Source organism: Rhineura floridana, chromosome 20 (assembly GCF_030035675.1).
Source record: "Rhineura floridana isolate rRhiFlo1 chromosome 20, rRhiFlo1.hap2, whole genome shotgun sequence".
Lineage (NCBI taxonomy): Eukaryota > Metazoa > Chordata > Lepidosauria > Squamata > Rhineuridae > Rhineura > Rhineura floridana.
The window spans coordinates 5,410,481-5,438,381 of NC_084499.1; the positions used below are offsets into that span (position 1 = coordinate 5,410,481).

The following is a 27,901-nucleotide window of genomic DNA, read 5'->3' on the forward strand; positions in this document are numbered from 1 at the left end:
TCCAGGCGCCAGTCCATAATTCTTCCAAAGGCACTCCAGGACTCTGACGCCATCAGCTGTTTGCATACTCCCTCCGCCCCACCTCATTCAGCCTGCAGATGTTTTTCCCCTGGTTGTTTGATCCAAATAATCAGAGTCGCATTTAGAAGCAGCACATGGAGCAAGCGAAAGCTCCACCAGAGGCCCATCTTCCAATTGCGCCACAACGTTCCAGTGCTCCTCTCCTCTTCGCAAGTCACACCTATGCATTTCTCCCTTGCTGGGCTGACTGACCACCAGGCCTTGCGGATTCCAGTTTCAGATTAATCAGCTGGTTGATTCCGAAGCTGTGCCAGTTTATCATCCCACCCACTGGACTTGGCCAGTTTCCTGGCCAGCTGCTTGCCCTTTCATGCCCATAGAGGCAGATCTGCAGAGTGAAGGCATTTCCCTTCACTCCCTAATTGCCTAATCCAACTTTCACCAATCTGGGGCCCTCCAGAAGCTTTGGATTCCAACTCTCATCATGATGGAAGTTGAAGTCCAAGAGCTGCATCCTGCTAAGGTCAACTTAGAAGAGACTCACTGAAATTAATGTACCTAAGTTAATCATGTCTATTAATTTTAATGGGTCTACTCTTGTCAAGGATTATCAATACCTCGGCACAGTCATTAACCAAAATGGAGACAATAGTCAAGAAATCAGAAGAAGGCTAGGACTGGGGAGGGCAGCTGTGAGAGAACTAGAAAAGGTCCTCAAATGCAATGATGTATCACTGAACACCAAAGTCAGGATCATTCAGACCATGGTATTCCCGATCTCTATGTATGGATGTGAAAGTTGGACAGTGAAAAAAGCAGGTAAGAGAAAAATCAGCTCATTCGAAATGTGGTGTTGAAGGAGAGCTTTGCAGATACCATGGACTGCAAAAAAGACAAATAATTAGGTGTTAGAACAAATTAAACTAGAACGATCATTAGAAGCTAAAATGATGAAACTGAGGTTATCATACTTTGGACACAAAATGAGAAGACCTGATTCACTAGAAAAGACAATAATGCTGGGGAAAACAGAAGGGAGTAGAAAAAGAGGAAGGCCAAACAAGAGATGGATTGATTCCATAAAGGAAGCCACAGACCTGAACTTACAAGATCTGAACAGGGTGGTTCATGACAGATGCTCTTGGAGGTCTCTGATTCACAGGGTCTCTATAAGTCGTAATCGACTTGAAGGCACATAACAACAACAAACTCTGAGTAAAGTTGGATACCACCCTAAAACATAAGAACAGCCTGCTGGATAAGGCCAGTGACCCATCTAGTCCAGAATCTTGTTCTCACAGTGGCCAGCCTGATGCCCTCAGGAAGCCTGCAAGCAGGACCTCAGCATAACAGCAGTCTCCCCTCCTGCAATTTCCAGCAACTGGTATTCAGAAGCAGACTGCCTGGGACCATGGAGGCAGAGTGGCTAGTAGCCATTGACAGCATTATCCTCCAGAATTTGTCTCTTTTAAAGCCATCCAAGTTGGCATCCATCATTCCCTCGTGGGGGAGTGAATGCCATAGTTTAACTATGCACTGCATGTAGGACTCCTTTCTTTTGTCTGCCCCGAATCCTCCAACATTCCATTTAATTGGATGTCCACAAGTTCTAATGCAGAGAGGGAGAAAAAAAACTCTTATCAATTTTCTCCGTGCCATGCATGATTTTACACACTTCTATCATATTACTTCTTATTCTCCTTTTCTCTAAACAAAAAAGCCCCAAATGCTCTGACCTTTCCTCGTAGGGCAGTTGCTCCATCCCCTTGATCATTCTGGTTGCCCCAGTAGTGTAGTTGCAAATTCAGAAGTGCATGAGAGTCACGCCACGCCCCTCACAGCCACGCCCCCGTTTCCGCTTTCCGTCATCTCCCTTGCTCTCTGTGTCATCTCCGAGTCCACACTCCACTACAAAAGATGTCCCTAGGAGCCAATCATCATGAAGGGCGGGGGCTGTGTGTTATTTATTTATTGTATTTATATACCGCCCCATAGCCGAAGCTCTCTGGGCGGTTTACAGTAACTAAGAACATTAAAACAAATATACAAATTTAAAACACATCTTTTAAAAACAATTTAAAACATAATTTAAAAATGTAAAACAATTTTTAAAAGTGTTAGCTGCTGAGAAGAGTCTTCTCAGGGGCTGACTCACCTCCTTTCACTCTGATTGGCTCCAATCAGCACAAAAGGACAAGGACTCTTTTCAGTGGCTAACACGCTCCCCTTTCATGCTGATTGCTCCCAAAAGAGTAACAGGTCTTTGGTGACCCTGGCCGACTACACCCCTGGGTTGCCCTTTCTTGAACCTTTTCCAGCTCTCCAATATCCTTCCTGATGTCCTTTTCATCTGAAGGCCCTTTAATCCAGCACCAAGCAGGTGCACGCATTTTGTCTCTGCCTACTGTCACTTGCTCGGAAACAAAACCAACATTCTTTTTCTGGGCGGCATAAGCTTGGACTCGATACCAGTTCTTCAGATGCACGCAGTGTCCAGCCCAGGGGCGGGGGCGCCCGTCGGCAGAAGCCCCTCCCAGTCAGGCAGCCTCGTCGCCTGTTCTCGACAGCGCCGCAGTCCAGGCAGAGAGCGCCAAGGCGGACGGTCCGCGGAGCGAGGAGGAAGGAGCGCCCCGTCCGTCGGTGCGAAGAGCCCGCTTGCGACCCCGCTAGCCGCCATGGAGAAGCGCCAAGGCTCTCGCCGTCGTCGAGGGAGTCGCTGGAGCCCTTGGCTCTCCTTGCTGCTACTGCCGCCTTCGCTACTGCTCCTCTCCGCTCCGGCTCAAGGGACTAGCAAGGTAGGCGCCGCGGCTGGACGGGACGGACGCGTACGGACCCGCCGGCCGCCTTTATCCCCGGCCACGAGGGACGCCGCTGAGCCAGCCGCCCGTGGACGTGGGAGGGGACCCCAGCCCGGCCTCAGCTTTGCCCTCGCCCTGAGGAAGGGGCGGCGGTGGCGGCCCTCAGTTCAGTTCATCCCGAAAAACCGCTGCCCCGCGCCCGCCGCACCGCTTATCCAGGGGCGGAGGGGAGCCTTTCGTGACGCCGAGGAGGTTTCTGGGTCGCTCTGGGCATTGCCTCTCGGGCGAGGGAGCCGAAAGTGCGCCGCTTGGGGAAATCTGTGGAGTCCCGCTAATCCGGATCGGGTGTTCCGTTTGTTCTGGAGCGCTGCCTCCGCAACCTCACTCGCCCCTAGCCTGAGGGAACGGGTTAGGGGACAGAGGAGGGTATGGAGGCAGAGGCGAGCCTGACGGATCCGCCTTCCGATCCCTGCGCCATCAGGAAACTCGCCCCGGCGTGGATTTGGAGCGGTCGTCTGCCCGACCTCCGTTCCGACGGGCCCCGGCTGGGGGACCGATGGCCCTCCAAACGTTGCCGGGCTCCATCCCGCATTATCCCCGACCTTTGGCCACGCAGGCCGAGGCCGACGACAGCTGACGTCCAACCACGTCTGGAAGGCCTTCGGTTCCCCACCGGCGCTTCTGAATTCCCTCGGGGGAACTTACTCTTGAGTAGATGCCTGCAAAGGTTCTTGGTGTACGGCTATAAAATCGGGTGACCTCCGTATGCTCTCTTCTCTGAGGGCGGAGGGGGGGGGAAGGAGGGGCGCCTAAATGGTTTGGATATGTTGTAATCCACCGCCATGAATAGGATAATTAACGGCCTTTCCTGACCTTTGGGTCCCTGATGCTGCTGGACTACAACTCCCACCAGCCCGCGTGGCCAAAATTCCCAGGAATGATGGGAATTGTAGTTCAGCTGGGGCCCAAAGGTTATGAAAGGGCAGTATATGTTGAACCTGGGTACAAACCCATGCAGTGACACAAGGGTAGCTCATGCCCGGCCCTCCCGCCAATTGAAGGGCCGCAGCTCTCATTGCCTCGGGCGCTGGCCATGCAGGCTGCCTGATGCTGATGGGAGACAGAGCCCAAGACCGCCTGAAAGGCGGCGCCTTAGCTAACCCTGCAATGAAACATTTTTTTAAAAATCAATGTGAGCAATAATCAGCCCTCCAAATTCAATCTCTCCTTGGTGTTTGCCAGGAGCTGATATTGAGTGGGGTGTCCAGAGCTACTCTTAGCCTGAGAACTGGAGCTTGCATGTTGAGGAAAGGGGTGGAGAGGGAGATGGGGCTGCAGAATCCAGGAGGTGGGGCAGGGGGCTCCAGGGAGGTGCGGTGGGCTTCCGTTTGCTGAAGGACGGAGAGCTAATTGGGTTTGGGGGAGGGGGCCACAGCTCTGCGGTGATGCAGAAGGTCTCAGGCTCAACACAGAAAGACTCCCCCCCCAAAAAAATTGGAGAGCAGCTGCCAGTCAGTGTAGACAGCACCGAGCTAGATGGACCGGTGGGTTTGGCTCAGTATAAGGCAGCTTGCTGTTCCTAAATGTCTGCCGTCCAAGCTGGGGACAGAAGGACCTTGACTTTTGTTGGAGGGAGAAAGGGAGGGGGTCAGCTTTTGATCTTGTGACCCCGTTTGGGATACTCCCTGTTAGGGGTGTTGCTGGACACTTAAAAGGCTTGGGGCACAGGCCCATGGATCACATCCTGCCTCTGCTCATTTGCATGTGTGGATGCAAATGTTACAGAATCATAGAATAGCGGAGTCGGAAGGGGCCTGTAAGGCCATTGAGTCTAAACCCCTGCTCAGTGCAGGAATCCAACTTAAAAGTCATCCTGCAGAAAGGGGGATAACCCCCCCCCCAACTCTGGCTCTTGACTGAGCAATGAACCTTCTGGGCTCTGTACAATGTATGTAGATGGGGCTTGCCACAAATCAAGTGGCTTACGGCTTGCGTCTCACTGGCACTGCGCTTTGCAATGTGTCTAGCTACCCTATAAATGATGTTGTTTTTTAAAAAGGCCTGCAAGGGATGGAGAGGAACAGGAGATCCAAATTCCCTGTTGTTTTTCTTTGTTTGTTTTTGAGAATATTAGTGTTGAAGCACTGCAAATTGGGAGTGGGTTCTCTATATAGTCAGGTGCATGCAGGGCTCAGCCCTGGCACTGTGAGATGACCAGGGGTGTAGTCGTGCAGGGTCTCTGGGTGGTGGTCTTAGACCCCTTACCTTTTTGGGAGCAGGGTCCCAATGTCTCCAGGATCCTACAAGCCAATCAGCATGAAAGGGGAGTGTGTTAGCCACTAAGAAGAGTCTTCTAACATGCTTCCTTGTCCATTCCTGCAGATTGGAGGCAATCAGAGTGAAAGGTGAGTCAAACACTGAGAAGACTCTTCTCAGTAGCTAACACTCTCTTCTTTCATTCTTATTAGTTCCTAGGCACTATCAAGGACCTCATTCTCAACCCCATAGCAAAAAAAACAAAACAGGGAAGGGGCATGGCTGTGATTAACATGAAGGGACCCTGCACTTCTGAATTTGCCACTACTCTACTGGAGATGACATGGGTAGTCCATGAGCTTGTGCAGAGTGTATCTCCTTTGCCATGGAGTAAGTCTAGCCAGATGAATGGCCAGGCTTCTGGGATTTGGCACAAGGACAGCATGGCTGCTACAGTCAAAAAGCCAAGGAGGAATCCCTCCAGCCGTTTCATCCAAGGAGGGCTGCTGCTGTCGCTGCAGCTCCTGTCCTACACTGCAAGAGTGACACTTTTCCTTAGGAAGGAGCTCGAAAGGGTGGATCCCTTTTTTGTTGTTGGCATGGCTCTCATGTTGAGATGACGGGTGCGAGTGAGACAAAGAGGGATGACCTCACAGCCCTCAAAATGTTTCTCTCAGCCCTGGGCTGGCGGACTTGCTTCCCTCCAACACGCAACAGGCTTGAAGACAGCGTGGTGGCCCCTGGATGCAGCCGAGGGGAGGGGGCTCCGCTCACCCAGCACAGCATGGGCTTGGCTCTCGACCGGTCACCTGAGGCTGCTTTTATAACTCTGTCCAGCCACTTTCTCAATCGGATGAGGCTGGAAGCGTGCGGGGGACTAATTAATTTTCATTTGACCAGCGATCTGCCAAAGGCGATCAAGAGAGAAATCCTGCTTGCCCACACAGCTAGAGCATGGCTGGGCCTCGCAGCAGGGCTGTGCTGTTGGCAAGCACCCCTTCTTCCTCCCCCTTCCCCTGGCCAGCTTCATCACAAAGCAGAGTGGAGCCACCTACTCCCTACTGCAGATTCCCGAGGAAGCCCTGTTTTTGCCGTGCCTCCAGCTTCTACCTCTGAGGCCATTTAAAACATGAGCTGCAGGAAAGAGCAGGGGTGTGAGCACAACGCTCACGACCATGTCCAAGCACAGCATTGTTTGCCCTTGGCCAGGACAGTTGGTGGTTGTTCATGTAGAGTAGGGGTTGGGCAAGCTGTGGCCCTCCAGGTAATGCTGGACTGCAGCTCCCCATTGACCATGCTGCCTGGGGCTGATGGGAGTTGGAGTCCAGCAAAAGCTCTGGAGGGTCACACGGTTTCCCCATCCCTAATGCAGAGTGGTAATCTTGCTTTTACTCTGATCAGCCCATCCACCCTCACAACTGCTGCCTAATACCACGTCTGCACTCGTCAAGGATTTGCGCCAAGGGCAACGTGACCGTGGGGCTATTGTGCAGTCAGTGTTTGTTCAGAAGGAGCCTCTGGTGCATTATGGAAGGGCCAGGGAGCCTGGGCAATATTCCCTCTGTGCTTGCACATACGAGGCACGCAGAACGTCAAGTGGCTCGTATTCTGCACATCAGCGAGGATTTCCTCGTCACTGGTGTGCATTCTCCAGATGGCACATGCAACGCCAGCTGGTCCCTTTGCAGGCCACAGAGAGCGCCGTCTGCAGAGCAGGTGAGGTAGAAAAAGTTAAGTCCCGCTGTTGCTTGACACCCCAGCTGACTGCATTGTGGAAAACCACAGCACCATCGCTGATGCAATGCAGGGAACAAGTGTGATGTTTGTTTGCTTCCTTCTTAAAGCCACGAATATTCCCCCCACCCCTCTGATCAGGAGCAGCTTCAGAGCAAATGCGAGCTCCAAGGATTCTTGGATGTGCTACTGACACTTATGATGCCAGAGAGCAACGGCACAAAAGAAATGTCAGGCCCGAGTGCTAAAATGAGCCAGTTTGCAAAGAAGGTCTGACTCCATTGCAAGGGACAAGAATGACCTTTTCCTCCTGGCACGGCTAGTTAAACCACATGCTACTGCATGCAATGAATCCTTCTGGTCAAGGGTGAGGCAGGAAAGTTGCCGGAGCATAGTTGCAGGCGGATGCACTAGTACCACAAGGGTAGGACTTTGGGGCATAATTCCAGGCCCACGCTCAGCAGAACGATCCGGAGGTAGGCCTTCAAATGCTGGCATACCACGTTTTTAAGTGCAGTCATGTGCGTTACCGTCCCCCAAGACCATTGAGTCCAGAGTGCAAGGCAGGGGTGGGGAACCTGTGGCCCTGCAGCTGTTGTTGAACTACATCACCCATCGTCCCTAACCATTGGTCATGCTGGCTGGGGCTGATGGGAGTTGGAGGCCAATGACGTCTGTAGGGCCTCAGGTTCCTCATCCCTGATGAGGATGAAATCACCAGCATGGGAACAAGCGCAGTGCAAGTTGTTAGCGGGGAGGGTTATCTAGCGTCTTGGTAACGGGAAGTGGCACTTAGCAGAAACCTGTAGCCCTGCCCCCTAGCTTCCACCAGCCCCAGTTAGCATGGCCAGTGGCCAGGGCTGATGGGAGTCCCACGATATTGGGAAGGCCACAGGTTTCCCCACCCCTGGCCTAGCCTACAGGCAGGTGCAGAAAATTGCCCTTTTCTCCCTGCCACTTCTCCTGTGCAGGTTCTTCCTCTTCCTCCCTCCCCTGCTGTTGCACTGATGGCAGCCCTCTTGCCCCATTGTAGAGAGGGCAGAGGGGGCTGCTCTTTGAGAGGGGGAGTACTCCAGCAGGCAACTCCCACTGGGACAACAGTGGCCTTCAGCCAGGCTTTCCAGGTTCCCCTCAAAGTGGGGCCTGCGGGGAAGAGAAGCTCTTGGCAGCTCTCTGCATCAAACCGTTTTCAGTGTCTGGAAGCGGCTTAAGCAAACCATGCTCTCCAGGAGAGGAATCTGTTGTCCAAACTGTCTGGCTAGAAAGCAGGACCAGAAATGTTGGTCTAGCTCTCCCTGCTTGATATTCCAGCTCTAACCCTGGTATTAAATGTCTCTGTAAACTGCCCAGAGAGGGTTTTGCCCAGAAAGACACATAAATACTGGAAAGAAATCAATAAACCATTTCTGCTAATAGCAGTCTCAGGACTCCATGTGCCGATGCTTGTGTAGCCAAACAGTGTGACCCACAGACAAGAGGAGAGGTATTAGCAGGCTTGGGGTAACCCCAAGCTTTGCAGAAGTACAGAAAATCTTTAGGGAATGACCCCCTGGGGCAGAGGGGGGCAGCCCAATGAGCATGCTCAGTGGCCAGAGAATGCTGGCTGAGGGTGGGCACACACAAAACCAGGGGGGAAGGGGAGTGGCTGGAATACTGAACACGGAGCATTCTACACTGCAACATTTTGTTGCAGGCCCCACTTGTAACTAAGTATTTTGGAGCACCCAGATGAGGGATGGGCAAGCTCCCTGTTGAAGACTCTAAACCAGGAGTCAGGAACTTGCCCCCTCCAATATAGAAGGTGATGCTTGGGAGACTTTTGCTGGAGCAATATCCGGTGGGCCACAGGTTCTCCACCTCTGCAGCAGTGTCCTGGGGAAAGCAGAGTTCTCTGCTTTAAGCAACTATTAAAAGCAGCTCCCTCTTCCATGGAATCTGGCCGCTAATGCACCCACGTACCCCGTCTCCAGTCTCAGGGCTTCCTGAGATCTACCTCCCTGATGCGGCACTACTAAAGCACGCACCAATGTGCAAGTGGGCTGCCAGGCACCTTAGGCAAGATTTAAAAAGCCACAAAAGCCAATCTCCAAAGCAAAGAAATGCATTTCTCCCACACAGCCCATCCTCTGCAAAGTCTGCTTCTCAGAGCCCAGTCAACGGGAAGCCAGACGCATCTCCCTTCCTCTTAGGCTTGGCTGGCAGCAGCTGGGAATGTACGTCAACCCTTCACATAGCTGCCTTTCCTTTGGCAGCTGCGTCCTTTGAAGCTTTGCTCGTGGGGTGGTTGAAGCCACAGGTGCACTGGAGGAAGGCAGTTAGAAAGGCACCACCAAGCAGTGCAAAGGGGACTGGGCTGGGCTCTCACTGGCCCAAAAACCAGAGCCATGTTTCTGTGCCCCAGTGGACGATGCCACGCAGCTGGGCCTCTTTTCTTGGCTACAGTCTTCGGTGTATAATAAGCAGCAGCAAAAGAAAGATAAACACACAAATAACAAGAAGAACAGCTTGCAACTGAGCTATCAGCCTCCCAGTGTTGGGTCACTTGCAATGTAGAGACAAGTATTTTTTAAAAGGGGGGGATGCAGGCTTTTATAGGTTTAATGCAGCCATCAACACTCCCTTCACCTCAATCCCAAGACAGTGGTTACATTTATATCCCACTTTTCCTCCAAGGGGGTGCACATGCTTCTCTCCATCTCCATTTTATCCTCACGACAACCTTGTGAGGTAGGCTAGGTTGAGAAATAATAACCTGGCCCAAGCTCACTGGAGTTTCTTGGCTGAGTGGGGATTTAAACCCTGGCCATTCAGGTCCCAGTCCAATTTTCTAATCACTACCCTACACTGTCAGTTTGAACTCCTCTGCTTTTTCCCAGTCTCTTTTGGGGGCTCAAAATCCAGGTTGGAGTTCTCTGATGATGTGTTTCAAAGCTGGCTGTGTGCTTTGGGGTGGGGTGCGGAGAGCAGATTTTCCTCTGCAGGCCACTAGCTGGCTCTTGCTCAGGAGATGCCAGCGTGGGGATAGCATCCTGCCGCCCTGTTCTTTGTGCCAAGGGTGGTCCTTAAATCTGTTTGCTTTATTAAGAAGACTTCCTGGCATCCAGATTGCAGGCATAGCCCATATGGTTCCTGTTTAAGGAAGCTGTTTCCAAAACACACCATGGGCTTGCCCTGCCTATATTTGGGGATGAGAGCAAACTGGCGTACTCTGTGGGCCTTGTGTTGTCACAGGATCTGGTCCCCTGGAAGTTCTTCCTACAGCAACAGAAGTTACCTTCTTTCTTCTCTGCCCTGCCAACATAGAAGGTGATGCTTGGGAGAATCTGTGGCCCTCCAGATGTTGCAGCAGGACTACAATTCCCAGCATCCTCCATCCCGTTGGCTGGGGCTGATGGATGCTCGATGCTGGAGTCCAACAGTGTCTGAAGAGCCACCGGATCCCCCGTTCCTGCCCTTTCCCACTGCGTTCCAAAAAGGATACCTGTTACCCACCCAGCTTTTCTGGGTGGAGGCACTACGGGGGTGGGGGGGCAGCAGTGGGCCTTCTCCAGTAAGGCTCACACACCTTTACCATGGTGGCCTGTGGGTGCACCTTCCACTCCTAAAGCAAACTGGACCCTTGAACCCCTCCCCCAAAAGCAGAGCCAGCAGGGCTATAAGCGGGACCAGGGTTCAAATCCTTAACACAGCCACAAAGCTCCACCTCCAGTCTGACTTCAAGTTATTCCTCACCACTAGCCCTAACCTACCTCACAGGGTTTGTGTGAGGATAAAGATGGGGCTACGCACACCACTCAGAACGTCATAGAATCATAGGCTTGGAAGGGGCCTATAAGGCCATCCAGTCCAGCCCCCTGCTCAATGCAGGCATCTTTCCTAAAGCATTCCTGACAAGTGGCTGTACAGCTACCTCTTGAATGCCTCCAGTGTTGAAGGGCCCACCACCTCCCTAGGCCATCGGTTCCACTGTCACACGGCTCTAAAAGGGAGGACATTTTTTCTGGTGTTCTTGACTTATTGGAATAAGGGTGTGTGTGTGAAATGGGTAAATTGTGGTGCCACCTTAGTTTTTTAGCTTTCCAAAGCTGGTCCTGGGGCCCCCAAAGGCTAGGGAGCCCTTAGTCTTATTCCTCTTTTAAATATGCCTTACTGCAACATGTGGCACGCCCTGCTGCGTTTGGGGCCCTTTCCTGCGCCTTTTCTGGTCCCTGCACTTCTGCCCCAAAGGCTGGCCGGAGGGCGCCACGGCAAACCCCCGCGACCAAGCCCTGGAAAGGGCTAGCGACGACGCCCTTCCCCCCTCGGTCCCCGATTGTTGGCCTGGCAGCCTGCTCGCCGGGTCCGCTAACTCCAGCTCCGTGACTAACTCCGAGCGCCTCTCTCCTCCCTAGCCCTGCCAGGCTCAGCTGGAGGCGTTTGGGAGGCGCCTTCCCAAGCCGGTCCCCTTCGAGGGACGCGCCTGCGAAAGTCAGCTGAGAAGTGTGGGAAAGGACGCGCTGGGGAGGGGGAGGCCTGAGCGCCGCCCAGCTGTCTCTCCGAGCTGGCCTGAGGTTCCCATCGGAACCCAAATCTCCGGGGGAGAGGCGTGGCTCGGGGGCAGCCGGCCTTTGTCCCGACATGCCTCTGCTGCCTGCCGTCCACGATGCAAGGGAGTCTCCACGGCCGGGGGGGGGGGTACTGGGGCGGCATTTTCCGGGGGAGGGAGTGCGTGTTTGCTTTTCCTTAGACAGTTGCGCCGCCTTTAAAGGCGGCACGAAATCCCCGTTATTAAGGGGGGGGGGAAGCGGATTCAGCCTGCTTCGCCGCGCCTCCTCGAGTTGGCCCTGAACGTGCGAACGTCTTCCGCGGGCCCGTCTCGCGCTTCAATTTACGCCGAGGGCCAGGAAAGGGCCCTCCACCTCCTGCTTGAGGAAGGGCCTGGGCAGGCGCGAGTTAACCCGGGCCGGAGGCGCAGCGCCTGCGGGCCAGTTTGCGCCCCCCCGTTGGCTCTCCTCCTGCAGCTGCTGCGTGCGCTTCCCGCCCGTCCGCCTCGGGGGAAGCCTCTGGCTGCGCCCCCGAATAGGCGAGCCTTTCCAGTTTTCCGCTCGCATTTTCAACCCCCCCCCCATTTTTGTCTCCCGCTTTTGCGGCGCATTCACACACTGGACTTCTCCCCCCCCCGGTTATTTTGAGGTCTGTTTCCTTCCTGCTCTTCCTCCCCCCCTCCCCGGTCAAAAGTGCTCCGAGCTTCATTCCCTTACGGCTTTGCACGGAAGGGGGGCGTGGAAGCAGCGGTGGCAACATCACCCCCGAGGGCCTCGCCAGGAGTGGGCTCGCGTGGCTGTTCCTTATGCCCCGGTGACCCATTTTACCCAGAACTCCAAGGCCCCACTCGGCTGAACGAGCAGGGGGGCCCTGCCGCCCCCACCTCCGCAGCGGAGCTGGCTTACCACATTTTGAAGTAACTGAAGTAAATGGTGTTACCAACTCTGAAAGAGCATACAGTCCAGAGTCTAAAAATTAAATAGATGTGGGGGGGTGGATTTGTTCAGTGAAACTTGCTCCTATTCTGCTAGCCATGCCAAAGCAGGGCTTTTGACTTACTTTCGAGCCCTCAGCAGTTTCTTTGTGAAGAAACCTGCTTTGATCTAGCTCCCTTTTCCTGTTTGCTCAGGTGAGCAAACTGCTCAGCTGATAAACAGATTAGACTCCTCTCTGGGGGAGGGAAGTGTAGAATATGGGATCTCTCTCTCACAGGCACACATGATTTGGGGAAGGGCCCACGCTCAGTGATAGAACGTAGCCTTTGCATGCAGCAGGTCCCGGTTTCAATCTGCCGCATCTCTAGAGACTCTTGCTGTAAACCCTGGTGCTGACGTTGGTTACTGCTTCCCAGTTCCTTATTTGCTGAAAAATTCGAAACACTAAAAAAGAAGGAAAGTGAGTTGTGAACCTTCCTTCTTTTTTAGTGTTTTGAATTTTTGAGCAAATAAGGAACTGGGAAGCAGTAACCAACTTCAGCACCAGGGTTTATAGCAAGAGTCTCTAGAGATGCGGCAGATTGAAACCGGGACCTGCTGCATGGGGACCTGGGGGGTAGTTGTCCGGGGTCACAGACTCCTTACTTTTTGGGGAGCAGCATCCTGCGCTCCAATTGGCATGAAAGGGGTGTGTGTTAGCCACTGAGAAGAGTCTTCTAACATGCTTCCTTGTCATTTTCTGCTGATTGGAGCCAATCAGTGAAAGGAGGTGAGTCAGCTGCTGAGAAGACTCTTCTCAGTAGCCAACACTCTCCCCTTTCATGTTGACTGGATGTCTGTTGTGGGAGAAGGCATTAACAAGGATCTCATTCTCAACCCAGCAGCAAAATAATAATAATAATAATAATGGCTTTGGCTGTGACTAACATGAAAGGACCTTGCACTTCTGGTCACACCCACACTGGGTACTCTGCTTTGCACCCTCTTTGAGTATCTTTGCTGGCCTGAAATGCGTCCTTGATGATGCTTTGTGCTTTCCTTGATGGCAGATAAAGGTGTGTGTGTATATATATATATATATATACACACACACACACAGACAATATAGTAAGGTAGAATTATGGCTCTGCCCACCTGCAACTATCCTGGTTTCACCCCTCTGGAAAGTTGCCTGGAAGGACATGAGGCCCCCAGGCTGGAAAAGTTCCTCCCCTTTGCTGTAGTCTCTCCACTTGGGGAAAGATCAACTTAACAGAGTTATGTGTGGGCGGGAGGGAAGCGGTGCCAGGCCCAGAGAGCCGAAAGGCAGCAGGTTCCGGCGCTGATCCACGGAAGCAAACAGTTGCCTGCTTTCAAACCCCTGCAGGTGTTTGGGGAGACGGACCAGGTGCGCATGACATCCGAAGGCTCGGACTGCCGCTGCAAGTGCATCCTGCGGCCCCTCAGCAAAGACGCCTGCAGCCGCCTCAAAGGGGGAAGCATGAGGGTGGAGGATTTCTACACGGTAGAGACGGTCAGCTCTGGGGCTGACTGCCGCTGCTCCTGCACTGCCCCTCCAGCCTCGCTCAACCCCTGCGAGAATGAGTGGAAGATGGAGAAGCTCAAGAAACAGGCACCCGAGCTCCTCAAGGTAGCCACTGGGCCAGCCTTTGGGGCGGGGAGGAAGCCTGAGCCACACTGTCCACGTAGGATGGGATCTGGGGGTGCATCTAGCATGGGACAGCTCCCCAGCCACACCTTTGTTGTGTTCCCCTTCCCTTAAGCCATCCCACCTGCCTCTAGAAAAGGGCTGGGGAACCTGGGTAATCTTGAGGTTGTTGGATTCCAACTTCCACCTTCCCCGACCAGAGGCCATGGTCCTGGCTGCGACTGGTGAGAGTTGAGAGTCCAACAACTTCTGGAGGGACACAGGGTTAAGAAACAAGTTGGGTTCACGTGGACATTCGTGCAGGGCGGATCACAGGGTGTGACAAGTGGAAGCCGCAGTCCGATTGTGTAGTGAGAAGGGCTGTGAGTTTGAAACCAGAACACACATGTTAAGGTTTAACATTGATAAAGATAAATCCTTTCCATTAATCATAACTTCCTACCCAGTAGGGATGGGTGGAACCTGTGGCTCTCCAGATATTACTGGACTCATCTCGTCTCATTTTCCATCATCCCTGACTGTCGGCCATGCTGGCTGCTGGAAGCTAGAGCCCAACAACTGGTTCCCCATCCCTGCTATAGAGTATGCAGATTTTTTTAGTATTATTATTTTACTCTTACATTTATATCCCACCTTTCCTCCAAGGAGCTGAAGTTGGCATATGTGGTTCTCCTTTTCCATGTTATCCTCACAGCAACCTTGTAAGGTAGGCTAGGCTGAGAGACTGGCCCAGGGTCACCCAGTGACCTCCATGGCTCAGCAGGGATTTGAACCCTGGTCTCCGAGGTCCCAGCCCAGCACTCTGACCACTACACCAGCTTTCACAGTTTGGTTCTCTGTATTAACTGAGTTCTGCCCGGTGCCAGGGTGGGTGCCACAATCATGATGTGGTGGTCTGCACTGCAGGTGCCCCTTTCCCTGCTTTTCACAGCTCAGGCTGTGCTCCTCCGTCCTTTAGATCCTATTCCACTACCAGTTGCTAGCATTGGAGCACAGCTCCCGCCTCAGTAAATCCACTCTAAACAATCCCAACACACCACTCACTTTTTCCTCGTTCCTTTCACACCTCGCCCACTCCTCCTGCACAGTTTCCTAGTAGAGGTCCCCCCCCCCCCGATTTTAAGTCAGATTTCTCCAGTGGCATATTTATAACCCTTTCCCATTGTTCATCCTCCTCTGAATTGGACACTGATATTTGGCGTACCCATCCAGAGTTGTTCCAACATCTGTATGTGGGTTGCCATCCCCATGCAGTCACGGAATGATTTGAAGTATGGCATTAGCAAAGTTGTTGAGTGGCCTGGCTGGGATGCAGCCGTGCCCCTGTTCCACCAAACGGACTCCTTGCCACCTTCCAGTCTGGGTGCTGTAAGGAATGCTTTTTCAAAAGAATGAATATATCAAGGCTGGCAGGCGTTTTCAGCGGAAGGGGCCCGTTCCTTCATGGTGAGCCTCTCTGGGGCCACAGGCTGAGGTGAGTAGGGCACAAATGGGTGTGGTATTTATTTATTAAATTTGTTGATTGATTTCTATGCACATATGTGCACTCAAAGCGACTTACAGTTGACAAAAAACATTAGAATAAAAAATAAAGGGAAAGATTAAAAAAATATAAAACGTTAAAAATAAAAACAGTGCACAAGGCGGTGGAGCATCCCTTCTTAGGAAGGCTACGCAACAGAAGCCCTCCAAAAGCCTTCCAAAGTTAAGAACTGAAGGCCTGGGAGAAGAGAAATGTCTTTGCCTGGGACCTAAAGATGGATCACGGAGGTGCCAGGTGTACCTCCCTGGGGAAAGCATTCCACAAACGGGCCACCACTGAGAAGGCCCGTTCTCATGTTGCCACCCTCTGCACCTCCTTACCCATTAAATGTACTCTTGCCAGGCTAAATTCCAGCCAGAGGCACGTATGCATGCACGCACACACACACACGCAGCTCCTCTCCACCCAGACACACAAGAGGCATGATCAGAGGTCAAGGACACATTCCAGCAAGGCAAAAACTCTAGAGGAGGGTGCGAAGCAGGTCCAGTAGGGGGGGTGGCCTAGAGTCCCGAGGGCTAGTTAGAGAATCCTTGGAAGGCCGTATTTGTCCCCCAGGCCTGAGGTCCCCTCCCCGGGAATACAACTATAATTCTTTCTTCCCATGTTCCCCCCATCACTACTGTTTTGGGCTTTGCCAGGACCTCTATCACTGTATCAGTGATACCCGTGAACACCCACCTCTCCCACCTGGGTAAGCCAGGGATGGAGCATGTGTGGCCCTCCAGATGCTGCTGGACTCACTATCCCCGACCGTTGGCCATGTTGGCAGCATGTTGGACTCCAACAGTATCTGGGGGGGGCACAGGTCCCCCATCCCCTGCCATAATCCTGCATTTCCTGGCATATAGGTCTGGTCTGAACAGAATGCACTAGGGAGCCATTGCAGTGCAGTGGTTAGAGTGTTGGGCTAGGACCTATGAGACCAGGGTTCAAATCCTCACTCAGCCATGAACACTATGTGACTTTTGGGTCAGCCACTGTCTCTCAGCCTAACCCACCTCGCAGGGTAATTGTGAGGATAAGATGTGAAAGGGGGGAAATCATGCACGCCACCTTGAGTTCCTTGGAGGAAAGTGAATGTAATAAAACTAAATATATGAATAGGGAGGGACAGAATCAATGTATTTGGGGCCAAACTGCTCATGACTTTGCAGAGTGAACTAAAACCTGCTGGCTGTGTCCCCCCCCCCAAAGCTGCAGTCCATGGTTGACCTTCTGGAGGGAACCCTCTACAGTATGGACATGATGAAAGTCCATTCGTACATCAGCAAGGTGGTCGCACAGATGAACACACTCGAGGAGGTAAGCCTGGAAGGGTTAGGTTTAGAGGTGGCTGCTGAACTGTGCAGACAATACTTCTCAAGCTCAGTCCAGCCAAATTGGGCCTGTCCAAGTTCCCTCCTTCCCATCCAAACGGGAAAGGCAGAGGGCACAGGACAAAGCCCCAGGGTGGAAAACGAATGGGCCGTGTGTGTTCCTGCATTGAGCAGGGGGTTGGACTTGATGGCCTTATAGGCCCCTTCCAACTCTACTATTCTATGATTCTATGTCATCCCTGAGCTACTTCAGCTGCCTCACTAGGCAGGCCAATGGAGGGATAATGAGCTCTGTGACCAACACGTCAAAGCAGATGCCAGCCTCAGCGCTGTGCCTGTTGGACCTTGCCTGTAGACGGTGCTTACGGCTTTCAAGCAGGGCTGGGCAAGCAGTGGCCCTCCAGTTGTTGTTGGACTGCAACTCCCATCAGCCCCAGCCAGGATGGCCAGTGGTGAGGGATAATGGGCTTTGTAGTCCAGCTACATTTGGAGCACCAGAGCCTTCCCAGCCAGGCTTTAAAGGCTTTTGAAGCACCCTGAAGAATCACATCCTGAAAAGTTTCCTAAAGATGGTTTGCTCCAGGATGCAGCAGTGGACGCATCTGGAACTTGCGGTTCAGCAGGCTGTAATCACCGTGGGGGTGGGAGCAGGGTGTGTCCTTGTCTCATAGAACGAGGGTTCCCAAACTGTGGTCCGTGGCCCACCAGTAGTCCATGAGCTTCACTGAGATGGTCCGTGGCACGTCCACATTAAACATTCACACTGATTTTTAATTGTATTTCTGTTGCTTCTTTTCGTTTCTAAATTGCATTTTTGTTGTATTGCAGTTTGAATTCTGGAATGCAGATTGTAGCACAATACGATAAACAAAAGAAGCAATGAAAATACCATTCAAAATTATGCAGCATCTAGCACGGTGCATTAGTGTTGCAACAACAGGCAGACAAACTGTGAAATGGTCCACCAAGACCATTGGCAGTTTTCAAATGGCCCGTGGGGGGGAAAAAAAGGTTTTGGAGCCACCGTCTTAGAGCCTGGCCCTGTAAGTCACTCTCTCTGTTTGCTTCCCTCGGCTCCTCTTAGGACAGGGGTGGAGAACCTTCCTAGGCCTGTGGGTCAGCGGATTGTAGGCGCTTCAGGAACCCTGCTCAAAGTGCTGAACAAAACAGCAATTTGAGAGGGGCTTCTGGGGGCATCTGTCATCTGAGCCCCTGCCCTTACCTGCCCCACACCTGACGTCATATATGACTTCAGGTGCAGGACAGGTGGGTGTTCCTTGGCTGAAATGCCCTTGTAGGCCAAATAGGGAGGCCTGGTGGGTCTAACTTGCCACCCTGGGCTCCTTCTGGGAGGAAGGGCGGGATATAAATTTAATAAATAAATAATAATTAGGATCGCAGGCCAGGGATTCCTCTCCCCTCTTAGAACAAGGGCCAGCTCTCTCTCTCCCCACGCCCCAACCCCAAACACAATCCTTCTTCTCAGCTGGGAATTGGGGGCAACCTAGCGTGGGTTGTCTTTCCCAAATGGGCAGCCGCTGCTGCTGGGATTAGGGCCTCACGCCCATGCAAATTCCCTCCTTGCCTAGACCATCAAGACCAACCTGAGCCGTGAGAACGACTTCATGAAGGAGAGCGTCCTCCACCTGAGCAACCAGATGAAGCGCTACGAGAACTACTCTGACATAATGATGGGCATCAAGAAGGAACTCTCCAGCCTGGGCTATCAGCTGCTGCAGAAAGATGCTGCCCCAGCGCCGGAACACAAAGCCCAGGTCAGCGCCATCCACAGCATGGCTCTCTTTTGTTTATTTTGAAACATTTCCCACCTACTCTTTAGCCAAAAAAAAAAAAAAAAGTTCCCAGCCGCTGCCCTCAGACTTACAGTGTAAAAAGCATGACACACAAGGAAAAAGAAAGGAGGAGGGAGGAGGAAAAAGGCTAGTTCCTTGGAATGAACACAGCTCAGGTTGCCCAGTGGAGCAGCTGCTGCTGGGTGGCAGTTGAGGTGGACCCAAAAGCATCTGGCCTCTCAGCAGCAGGACCAAGGGAATGGACCTGCTCCATTTCCTTTGGGGGGGGGGCTTGCTAGGGCTGAGTTTCTGGGGCAGATATCAGGACAGGACCAGGGTCTTTGGGACCAGGGCCTTTGAAGTCTGCCAGGGCTGGGCTGGATTTCCCCAGAGCCAGGTATGACTTTTTGGGGGGATGCTCCAGGACGCAGCCACATTGTTTTTTAGGAGCCGGCCCCCTGCCTGCCCCCTCCTGGCATCCCTCTGTCTGTCTCTACAGCCAATCAAGCCATAGCAATTGCAGAATGCTTTTGCTTGAGTTTAAAAGCTACACAGCCGGAGAATCCAGCAAGGTCAGGAGCCGCTACAGCTAATCGCAGTCTGTAAGAATCTCGTTGCATGCTAATTGGCTCCCACCATCTATTGTTGTGGGGAGGAGAGAAACACAAGGAGGGAGAGAATCCGCAGGAGTTAAGAGAGGGAAGTTTACTGAGGAGAGGAGGGACAGCCAAGCCTGATTTAAGGTTGGGTTTGCATCAGAATCTTACTAAAACGAAGGGCTTTCAAACAGGCCCACACAGACCCATATAGTCCAAGGCGGAGGGTAGGTGAAGACAGCCACACCGGGGGCGGGGGGGAGAGGGAGGATGGGGCTAAGAGGGAGGCAAAGCCGAGTTTTCTCAGAGAAGGGGGATGAAGGAAGGAAGGCTGAAAGAAGGAAGGCTGGTTGTAAAATACAAGGTGATCTGCTTGTAAAACATTTTTTTCTCCTCAGTGGTGCTTTTTGCAGATTGGGAGAAAGTGGAGGATGGGAGGAGACAAAGGGCTAAGAAGAGTGGGGGTATTTTACAGACATCGTTGTGTGAGACAGAACTTCTTCTCACAGCTGATCTACAAAAAGCACGTTTTTTCCCCTTGTGAAATACAGGCAGCCTCCTTCTTCTTAGCCTGTTGCTCTTTCTGTCTATCCCCACCCTCCGTGAGGCGCGCGCTCTCTCCGCCCCTCCACTTTTTCACAGACAATTTGCAAAAAGCACAATCCAGGGGAAAAGAACTGCTTTACAAGCAATTCCCCTTGTATTCTACAGGCAGCTTTCCTTCTCCCTTCAGCCTTCCTTTGCCCCCTTCTTTGTGAGGAAATGCCACCTCACCTCACTCTCCACCCACTCTTCTTAGCCCTCTTTCTCTTTCTCCCCATTCACCCTCCGTTTTGGCTGCAGTGACTCTGTGCAAGGAGAAAGAAACTTTTGTCAAGCAATGCCCCTTGTATTTTACAGGCATCATGTATGTGAGAGAAGTCCTTCTCTCAGCTGATCTGCAAAACGCAGGGGGAAGAAACCGGCTTTTTGCAGATCAACTATAAGAGGGACCTTTCTTGCAGGCCTGTAAAATACCAGCTTCTTTGTCCCCACCCCCCATGGGGAGGGGGGAACACTCACTTTGCTGGCTCTGCATATGGTTCTTTGGAAGCGCCAAGCAGGGCTAGCAACACCCCATGTGCAGCGACTTCCAAGCACCTAATTGCCAGCAGGATGTTGTGGCTTGCAAGGGGGTTTGACAAGTGGGTTGGGTAAGGATGTCATTTGATTGACAGGTGGGTGCCCCCACTCACTGTCAAATTTGTCCTGTGAGGCTGATCCTGGTGACTCATGAAGGGAGCCTGGACTTCTAAATTTGCCACTATGCTAACACCTGGAGCTTAACTGAACTGGGGATCCAGAGGGCTGGCAAAGGGCTGAAGCGAGTGGATGAAGCAGGAGGTTTTGCAGAAGACCCCACCACCAAATATGAGGGCAAGGGTCAGCCAACTTTGACCCACAAGTGTATGCTGTGCTTGGATCAGCCTGATGGGGGTCAGCTGAGATCTTGGGACGGGTAAGGGCAGCAGAATTCAGGGGGGCACTGAACAGCCCACTTCCTGCCATCCTTGACAGTGGCTCAGATCACCCGCCCTGAACTCCGGGACACAAATTGTCCCTTGCCAGCTTGTTCGCTTGCTAAACTGCCCTGCTAGTAGGGTAAGTAGTACGGCAGAGGTTTCCCTGGATGTCCCATAAGGAGAATGGAAGCCAACTGAAACCTTGCAATTGCCCCTTTCACAACCCTCGGGCTCCCCCAGCTCTACCTGTGCCATAGCTGCACCCGCGTGGGGTTTTGCACCTCATTTCCTGGGCCTTGGTATTTTTCTCCCCTTGTAGGACACCACTGGGGGGGAAAGCAAGGATGGTGCTGGGAAGTATTCTAGCGCTCGGAAGAGCCTGGGGGACAAGGTTGCAGCGAGGACTCCCAAGGAGAAACCCCCGAAACCAGAGAAGCCGAGGAAGGAGAGCGCCAAGGGCCGGATGGGCACTGCACAGCCTACTCTCAAGCCCAAATCCTCGGGGCACCAGCAAGCTGTGATCCGGGGCATCACTTACTACAAAGCTGGGCACCTGGAAGACGCCGAGGAGCTGGTGAGCCATCACGGCGAGTCAAAAGGTGGGTGTTAATGTGGTGGGGGACCCTCAAGCCATCTTGATGCAAAGGAATTTGAGGGAGGCGGACCTCCTTTCTATTGTGCATGATTCGTGCTCATGATGGTATCGGGGTGGTTCTTTGTGATCCTGCTGTTCGCACTTGCAGAAGTTTCAGGGAAGACGTACTGCTTTGTTCCCAGTTGGTGCATGTCCTGCCGAAATCCTGTAACCTTTCATACCACAGATGTTTGGCAGGGGGAGGGGTTGTCTCACTTTTGTCACACTGTAGCACAAAGGTGCCCTTTCTGATGGCAATAATGCATCAACGTTGGGGAAGCATCGCATCACAAGCCAACTTACAGAGCGGAATGATGTGCAAACAGCCCAGGATAAATCCAACACGAATGCCCTGTTATTGCATCAGTGATGTATTGCAGAATACTTTGGCAAAAAAACCCAGAAAAAAGACCAATCTGGAGGGGCCCCAAGGTTGACTCATAAAGGCGGCTTATGAATGTTATTAAGCAAATAAAAATGGTTTTGCAAAACCACCTGGAGTCAGGGGGATGTGGTGATACTGAGGAGCTAGAAAGAGTGCTGGCTGTAGGCAGGCACCACTCAGTATGTCTTTAAAAAAATATTTGCAGTATTTATAAGCCAGGCATCTGAAAAGAAGTTTTCAAGGCCCTCTTAAAGGCCTCTCTTGAAAGAGCTGCGTGTAAGTTAGCAGGAAGGGAGTTCCCTAAGTAAGGGGCCACCACTGGGAAGGCCGTGTTTGTCATGCCGCCACCAGCCTGTTGTTTACCGAATGAGCAGGACCTCCAAAGCAGACCTTAGCCTATGGATGAAGGCAGTACTTAAGATAACCTGGTGCCAAACCACTTTGGACTGTGGTGAGGGACCTGCGGCCCTCCAGATGTTGTTGGACACATCAGCTCCAGCATGGCAACGGTCAGGGATGATGGGAGTTGTAGTCTGGCAACATCAAGAGGGCTACAGGTGCCTTGCCCCTGTTTTATGGCATTAAAGTTTAACAGCATTGAATTGTGTCTGAAAGGGTACTGGGAACAACGCAATTGACATAGAAATTTTGGATGGTTGTTCCCCCTACAGAGACCCCTGTGAAGGGAGCTGTGTTTGGGGAGGAGGGCAAAGGTCCCGAGCCTCACCCAGCCCAGGATGTTCAGTCAAGGAGAGGCGAAGGCCCTGCAGCAGTTCCCAGTACCAGCAGTACCACCACCCCTGCGCCCAGCAGCACCTCGTCTCCCAGGACCAGCAGCCAAAGTCTGCCGGGCTCTGCCCTGCCCATGGGGGAACATGGGAATATCACTGCAACCACTGACCTTGGTATGTACAGAATTTTGTTTGAACTAGGTTCGGGGAAACCGGGCTCTGAATGCCACTGAGTGCCTGGCCTCTGGAACAGGAGCCGTCCCCGGTGTGGCGCTCTGTATGTGTGTGTGTGGGAGGGAAAGGGGTGGACTGGAGCTTGTTCCTATTTGGCTGGAGCCTGCGGCTCTCCCCACAGAACAGGGAGCTGCCAGTCTTGTGCAGGGAGGGTCCTTCAGCTCTCCAGCACAAGCTCTGAACCTCCTGCCCTTGCCGTCTGCTCTCCAGGACATGAGGCGGAGTGCGAAGGCACCTTACAGGCAGTGGAGCCCCCCGAGAAGCAGCACAGCTACGGCCGCAACGAGGGGGCCTGGATGAAGGACCCTGCCGCCAGCGACGACCGCATCTACGTCACCAACTATTACTACGGGAACAGCTTGGTGGAGTTCCGCAACCTGGAGAACTTCAAGCAAGGTGAGGAGGTGCTCCTGGGCTGGCGGGCGGGATTGTGGCCTGGTACTTCCAAACACTGCTGACAGCCAGTAGAAGATGCTGTGGTGTTCCATGTATTCCCCCCCCCTCAAAAAAAGGTATCCCCAGAGTGCCTCCAGTGTGGTGTCAGCATCTGCCGTACATCCAGCCTCCTAAGGCGCATCAGAGAGCCAGTGTGGTATAGTGGTTAGAGTGTTGGACTACAACTTGGGAGACCAGGGTTCGAATCCCCACCCAGCCACGAAGCTCACTGGGTAACCTTGAGCCAGTCACTGCCTCTCGGCCTCAGAGGAAGGCAATGGTAAGCCCCCGCTGAATCCCGCTTACCATGAAAACCTAAGTCAGGATTGACTTGAAGGCAGTCCATTCCAAGGTGCATCAGCTAAGTAATTTGCCAGCTGTGCCTGGACTGAGATAGGCTGGGCATGGTTTTGCATGCTCCTGTTTTGATTACTGCACATGGGGTTACCCTTGAAGATGTTCTGGAAACTGCAGCTAATGCAGAAGGACAGTGCTAGGGGATTGGTGGGTGCTCCAGTGTGAAATACATTATGCCTCTTCTGCAGGATATGCACTGGCAGCCAATAGGTTACCCACACCGTAAATAAATTATTGTTGATTGTTGTATCTGAGGAAAGATACAAATCACCCGGTGACATAATGTCAGGTGACTGATACCTATCAAAGTTCAAAGGAGGTTGCTGTAATCGCTGATCACCTGACCTACAGTTACAGGGAGCCCCTTTGATGTCCATTTGGATTCAAACCACTTCCTCCTAACAGCAAGCAGGGAAACAAACCAGCAACCCTGGTGGGTGTTATCTCTAAATCAAGGATCATGGGGGTTTTCGCTCAGGCAAACCGAGAGCAAGCTTGTTATTGTGGTTTGCTTGGAGTGTAACAAGCCACGATTTCTGGTTCAGTTGTAACACTAAGCCACGCATTGTGGTTTCTTTTCCCCTGTGTGTTAGTGGGAAGGGTGGAGTGGGCAGGATTTTCTCATGCAGAGTAAGCCATGGTTTATAGCTGCCTTCCTAGCCTAGTGCCTTCCAGATGTTGCTAGACGACAGCTCTGCCGGCTGGGGCTGAAGGGAATTGCAGCCCACAATGTCTGGAAGATAGCAAGTTGGGGAAGGCTGGTTTTTACGGCTTACCATGACATGCAAACGTGGCTGTTGAGAGCTCAGTTCTGGTACTGAGAGCAAATTCCTGGGCTGAGCTTGTGCTTAGAGATAATGGGCTCAAGTGACAGTAAGCCAGATTTTGGCTGAACATCAGGGAAAAACTTCCAAACTGCTAGAGCGGTACAACCATGGAACCAAAGACCTAGGGAGGCGGTGGGCTCTCCAACACTGGAGGCATTCAGGAGGCAGCTGGACAGCCACCTGTTGGGTGTGCTCTAAGTTGGATTTCTGCATTGAGTAGGGGGTTGGACTCGATGGCCTTAGAGGCCCCTTCCAACGCTACCGTTCCATTATTCTACTCTTTTCACTTTCTTTAATTCTCAGGGAATGTTTTAAGTGTCTGTCCCACCAAGCCACTATGCAAACACTTGGCTCCCATCTCAGGGATCTAGAAAAAAAAACAACCAGGCCGAGGTCAGTCTGCCCCTGACTTAGAGTGCATGGCTTCTCTGTTTTGCCTCAGGGCGTTGGAGCAACCTCTACAAGCTGCCCTACAATTGGATTGGTACAGGCCATGTGATATTCCAGGGCGCTTTCTACTACAACCGGGCCTTCACCAAGAACATAATCAGGTATGACCTGCGGCAGCGCTTTGTTGCCGCCTGGTCCCAGCTCCACGACGTGGTCTACGAGGACACCACACCGTGGAAGTGGCGCGGCCACTCAGACATCGACTTCGCCGTGGACGAGAGTGGCCTGTGGGTGATCTACCCTGCTGTGGACTATGACTACACCCAGCAGGAGGTCATTGTGGTGAGCAAGCTAGATCCTAGCGACCTCTCCATCCGCAGGGAGACCACGTGGAAAACAGGCCTCAAGCGCAACTCCTACGGCAACTGCTTCATCATCTGTGGCATTCTGTATGCTGTGGACGAGTACAGTGCCAAGGAAGGTCAGGTGACCTATGCCTACGATACCCACACAGACACAGAGGCCAACCCCAAGCTGCTTTTCCTCAATGAGTTCGCGTTCACCACGCAGATTGACTATAACCCAAAGGAGAAAGTCCTCTATGCCTGGGACAATGGCCACCAGGTCACCTACAGACTGCACTTTGTGGCTTGAGGGGCAGGCCCCGTGGAGCAGAGATTGCGTGCCGGGGTAAAACTTCCTCGTAGGACCACAGCCTCGGATGACAAACTGGCCGTGTGTCCATGGATGTGCCGAAGACCATTCCAGAGAATGGAGCCTTCTGTGACTCAGACCTATCCAGGGCCTTCCAGACAGGGAGTCCTTTATCTATCAAAATAGCTTTTGGAAAGCAGGTCATTCTCTCCAACAACATGAGGGTGTTGGAGGCGGGGTTGCAAGGGGGAGAACAGGAGGGAGTGTATGTGCTAACCTCCTCGCCCTCTTGTTAAGCCTGTCATGCAAAAGCCTTGCTTCTTCCTAAAGGAGGTGCTCTGCCAAAATATGTTGCTTGTGCATTTTATAGGACAGAACGTAGACCATAGGAACCCGTGTGTGTGTGTGTGTGTTCCCTTATGCCATGTTGGTCCCCACAGGCTGGAGGCAGGCATGGCAGAATCAAGGCCAGTTCCTATTTAAACAGTGGTGGTGATATATCCTGCGCCAGCCCCACGATGACATTAGACTGGACACCAGGTCCACTCCCACCTACAGGCTGGCCAGGAGGGGAGCGAGCGTGTTGCACAATGCAAGCCCCAAAGCACAGGCACATCTCCAGCCCTGGTGCTGCCAGCATAGCAAGAGCTCTACCCCATAAGCTTTCCTATCCCTCGAATCAAAGCCGAATGAGGGCAGGGGGGGTGTAGCCCCCAACCTGCCCTGCCCCCCTGGCCACTTGCACCCACTTCAGTGGTCCCCCGGCTGTTCCATGAAATCTGCACCCCGCAGGCAAGGACTCCTCGTTCCTTAACAAATCCATCACAAAGGTTGCTCTCACAGTTTTGTTTTTCACCCTCTTTCTGGGCACAAATTCCCCAGCAACGCCTCCTCCTGCGCTAGATCTGTAGAAGGGGGTGGACTGAATTCCTCTGGGTCTGAATTACACGGAGGCTTTGCGGCCGGATTAGGCCCTCTCCGCCTGATGGAAAGTAGCTGTGGCATTTTCCGGCCCCCTTTTTGGAGCTGGTGGGGTGGGGTGGGGAGTGTGCAGATCAGCAGCAGAATAAGGGGCTTCCCTTTCTCCCGAAGGAGTGCAATCACACTCTACTCCCCCTGTTTTATATATTACTTTGCAAAGAAAAGAAAACTGGGCATTGTCTCCATATGCTAGTGCTTGGTTGTTTTAAACATGTGGGAATCTGGCAAAGCTTGTTGCTTAATAAGGCTGTGCTTAAAAGAAAATTCCCCATGGAGAGGAGAGGGAGGCAGGCAGGCGGCCCCTGGCTGAGCATTAGCCAGCTGGGGAGGGCCACTTGGCCTTGTCAAGCATAATGTGCATCTTGTGTTCATGGACGGAAGCTGTCGGAGGCTCCTTTCGAGTTTCCGCTTGAGAGTGATGCTTCGTGTGCTGAGCTGATGACCCTGGAATTTGAAGGGGGGGCCTGGTAGGTCATCAAATCCAGCGCTCTTCAATCTTATCTCCACTGATGTTTGGACTACAACCCCCATCAGCCTTGACCATTGGGTAACCTGGCCGGAGATGATGGGAAACATGGTCCAGCAACATCTGGGGATCCAAGGTTCCTCCTGCTTGGCGCAGGAAATGCAGAGCTTAGGGTATCTGCAAGAGATGGAGAAAGGCTGTAGGGGTGGAGTGGCTGCTTTGCATGTAGAAGGTCCCAGGTTCAGTCCGCCATGGCATCTCCTGGGAGGGCTCAGAAAGTCTCCCTGACTGAAACCCTGGGGAGCCACAAGGGTCTGACTTAGTGTAACGCAGGTTCCTGTATTCTGTGCTCCTGTGGCTGTCTAGCCTCCGCAGGAAGATCTCCATCATCACCCGTCTCACTAATTGGTTCCATCGTTGACCTGCTCACCGTCAAGAATTTTCTCCTAATGTTCCATCAAAATCTCCCCTCCTAGGTCTAGCCCTTATGGTCCTTGAGCATGGCAGTCTGGAATTGGTCGATAATATGGGCTGCTTAGCCTTCATAAGGAAGAAGGGAAACATCCTCTGGTTTCTAATACTTTAGCTGTACTTGCTATCACTTTTTCAAAAAAATTTATTGTATCCATAAGGACCAGAAACTCTGAAATGCAGGCATTCTCAGGATTCTGCCCCAATGGCGGGAGTTACACACATGAGCTTTGGCCAAGGGGCAACTTGCAGCTCATTCCTGCTGTTAAGAGATTTCCTCTGGTTTCAGACTTGCCCACTGCCCACCTGTTGCTAATGCCAAAGAGAGCTGAGGCGGGGAGGGAGTTGGCTTTTGTATGACAGTACTAATATTTTCATTTCCATGTCTGCAAATGAATTTCATTAAAAACAAAAGAAAACCACACTGTGTATCTGAGTCCCCCCCCCCAAAATGTGAACATTTGTTTTTCCTGAGAGCTTAGAGTTGGAGTGGACCTTAGAGGTGAACTTGTCCAATGCAGGAATCTTGCTCCTTCAACATCCCAGGTAGATATGGCCATACAGCCTCTGCTTAAATACCCCCAATGAAGGTGGAACTGTTCCACGGTCAGCCAGCTCTCACTGCCAGGGACTAGCTTAAATCTGCCTTCTGCAGCAATAGAGAACA

The 27,901-nt window shown here is 52.5% G+C and overlaps 1 protein-coding gene across 4 annotated transcripts; it reads left to right on the forward strand.

Moving 5' to 3' along the window:
- Positions 1–2,592: 2,592 nt before the first annotated feature.
- Positions 2,593–27,656, forward strand: OLFML2A (olfactomedin like 2A). 4 transcript variants are annotated; one of them, XM_061603990.1, is made up of 8 exons: positions 2,593–2,816; positions 13,635–13,898; positions 16,657–16,764; positions 18,368–18,553; positions 20,989–21,268; positions 22,360–22,593; positions 22,864–23,049; positions 24,715–27,656. In XM_061603990.1, the coding sequence occupies exons 1-8, from the start codon at positions 2,697–2,699 to the stop codon at positions 25,314–25,316; spliced, it is 1,980 nt and encodes a 659-aa protein (XP_061459974.1). In that variant the 5' UTR covers positions 2,593–2,696; the 3' UTR covers positions 25,317–27,656. The 4 variants fall into 4 exon arrangements, with proteins under 4 accessions (XP_061459974.1, XP_061459977.1, XP_061459976.1 ...); XM_061603993.1 differs by lacking the exon at positions 2,593–2,816 and adding an exon at positions 11,653–11,981; XM_061603992.1 differs by lacking the exon at positions 2,593–2,816 and adding an exon at positions 11,988–12,258.
- The last annotated feature ends 245 nt before the right edge of the window (positions 27,657–27,901 follow it).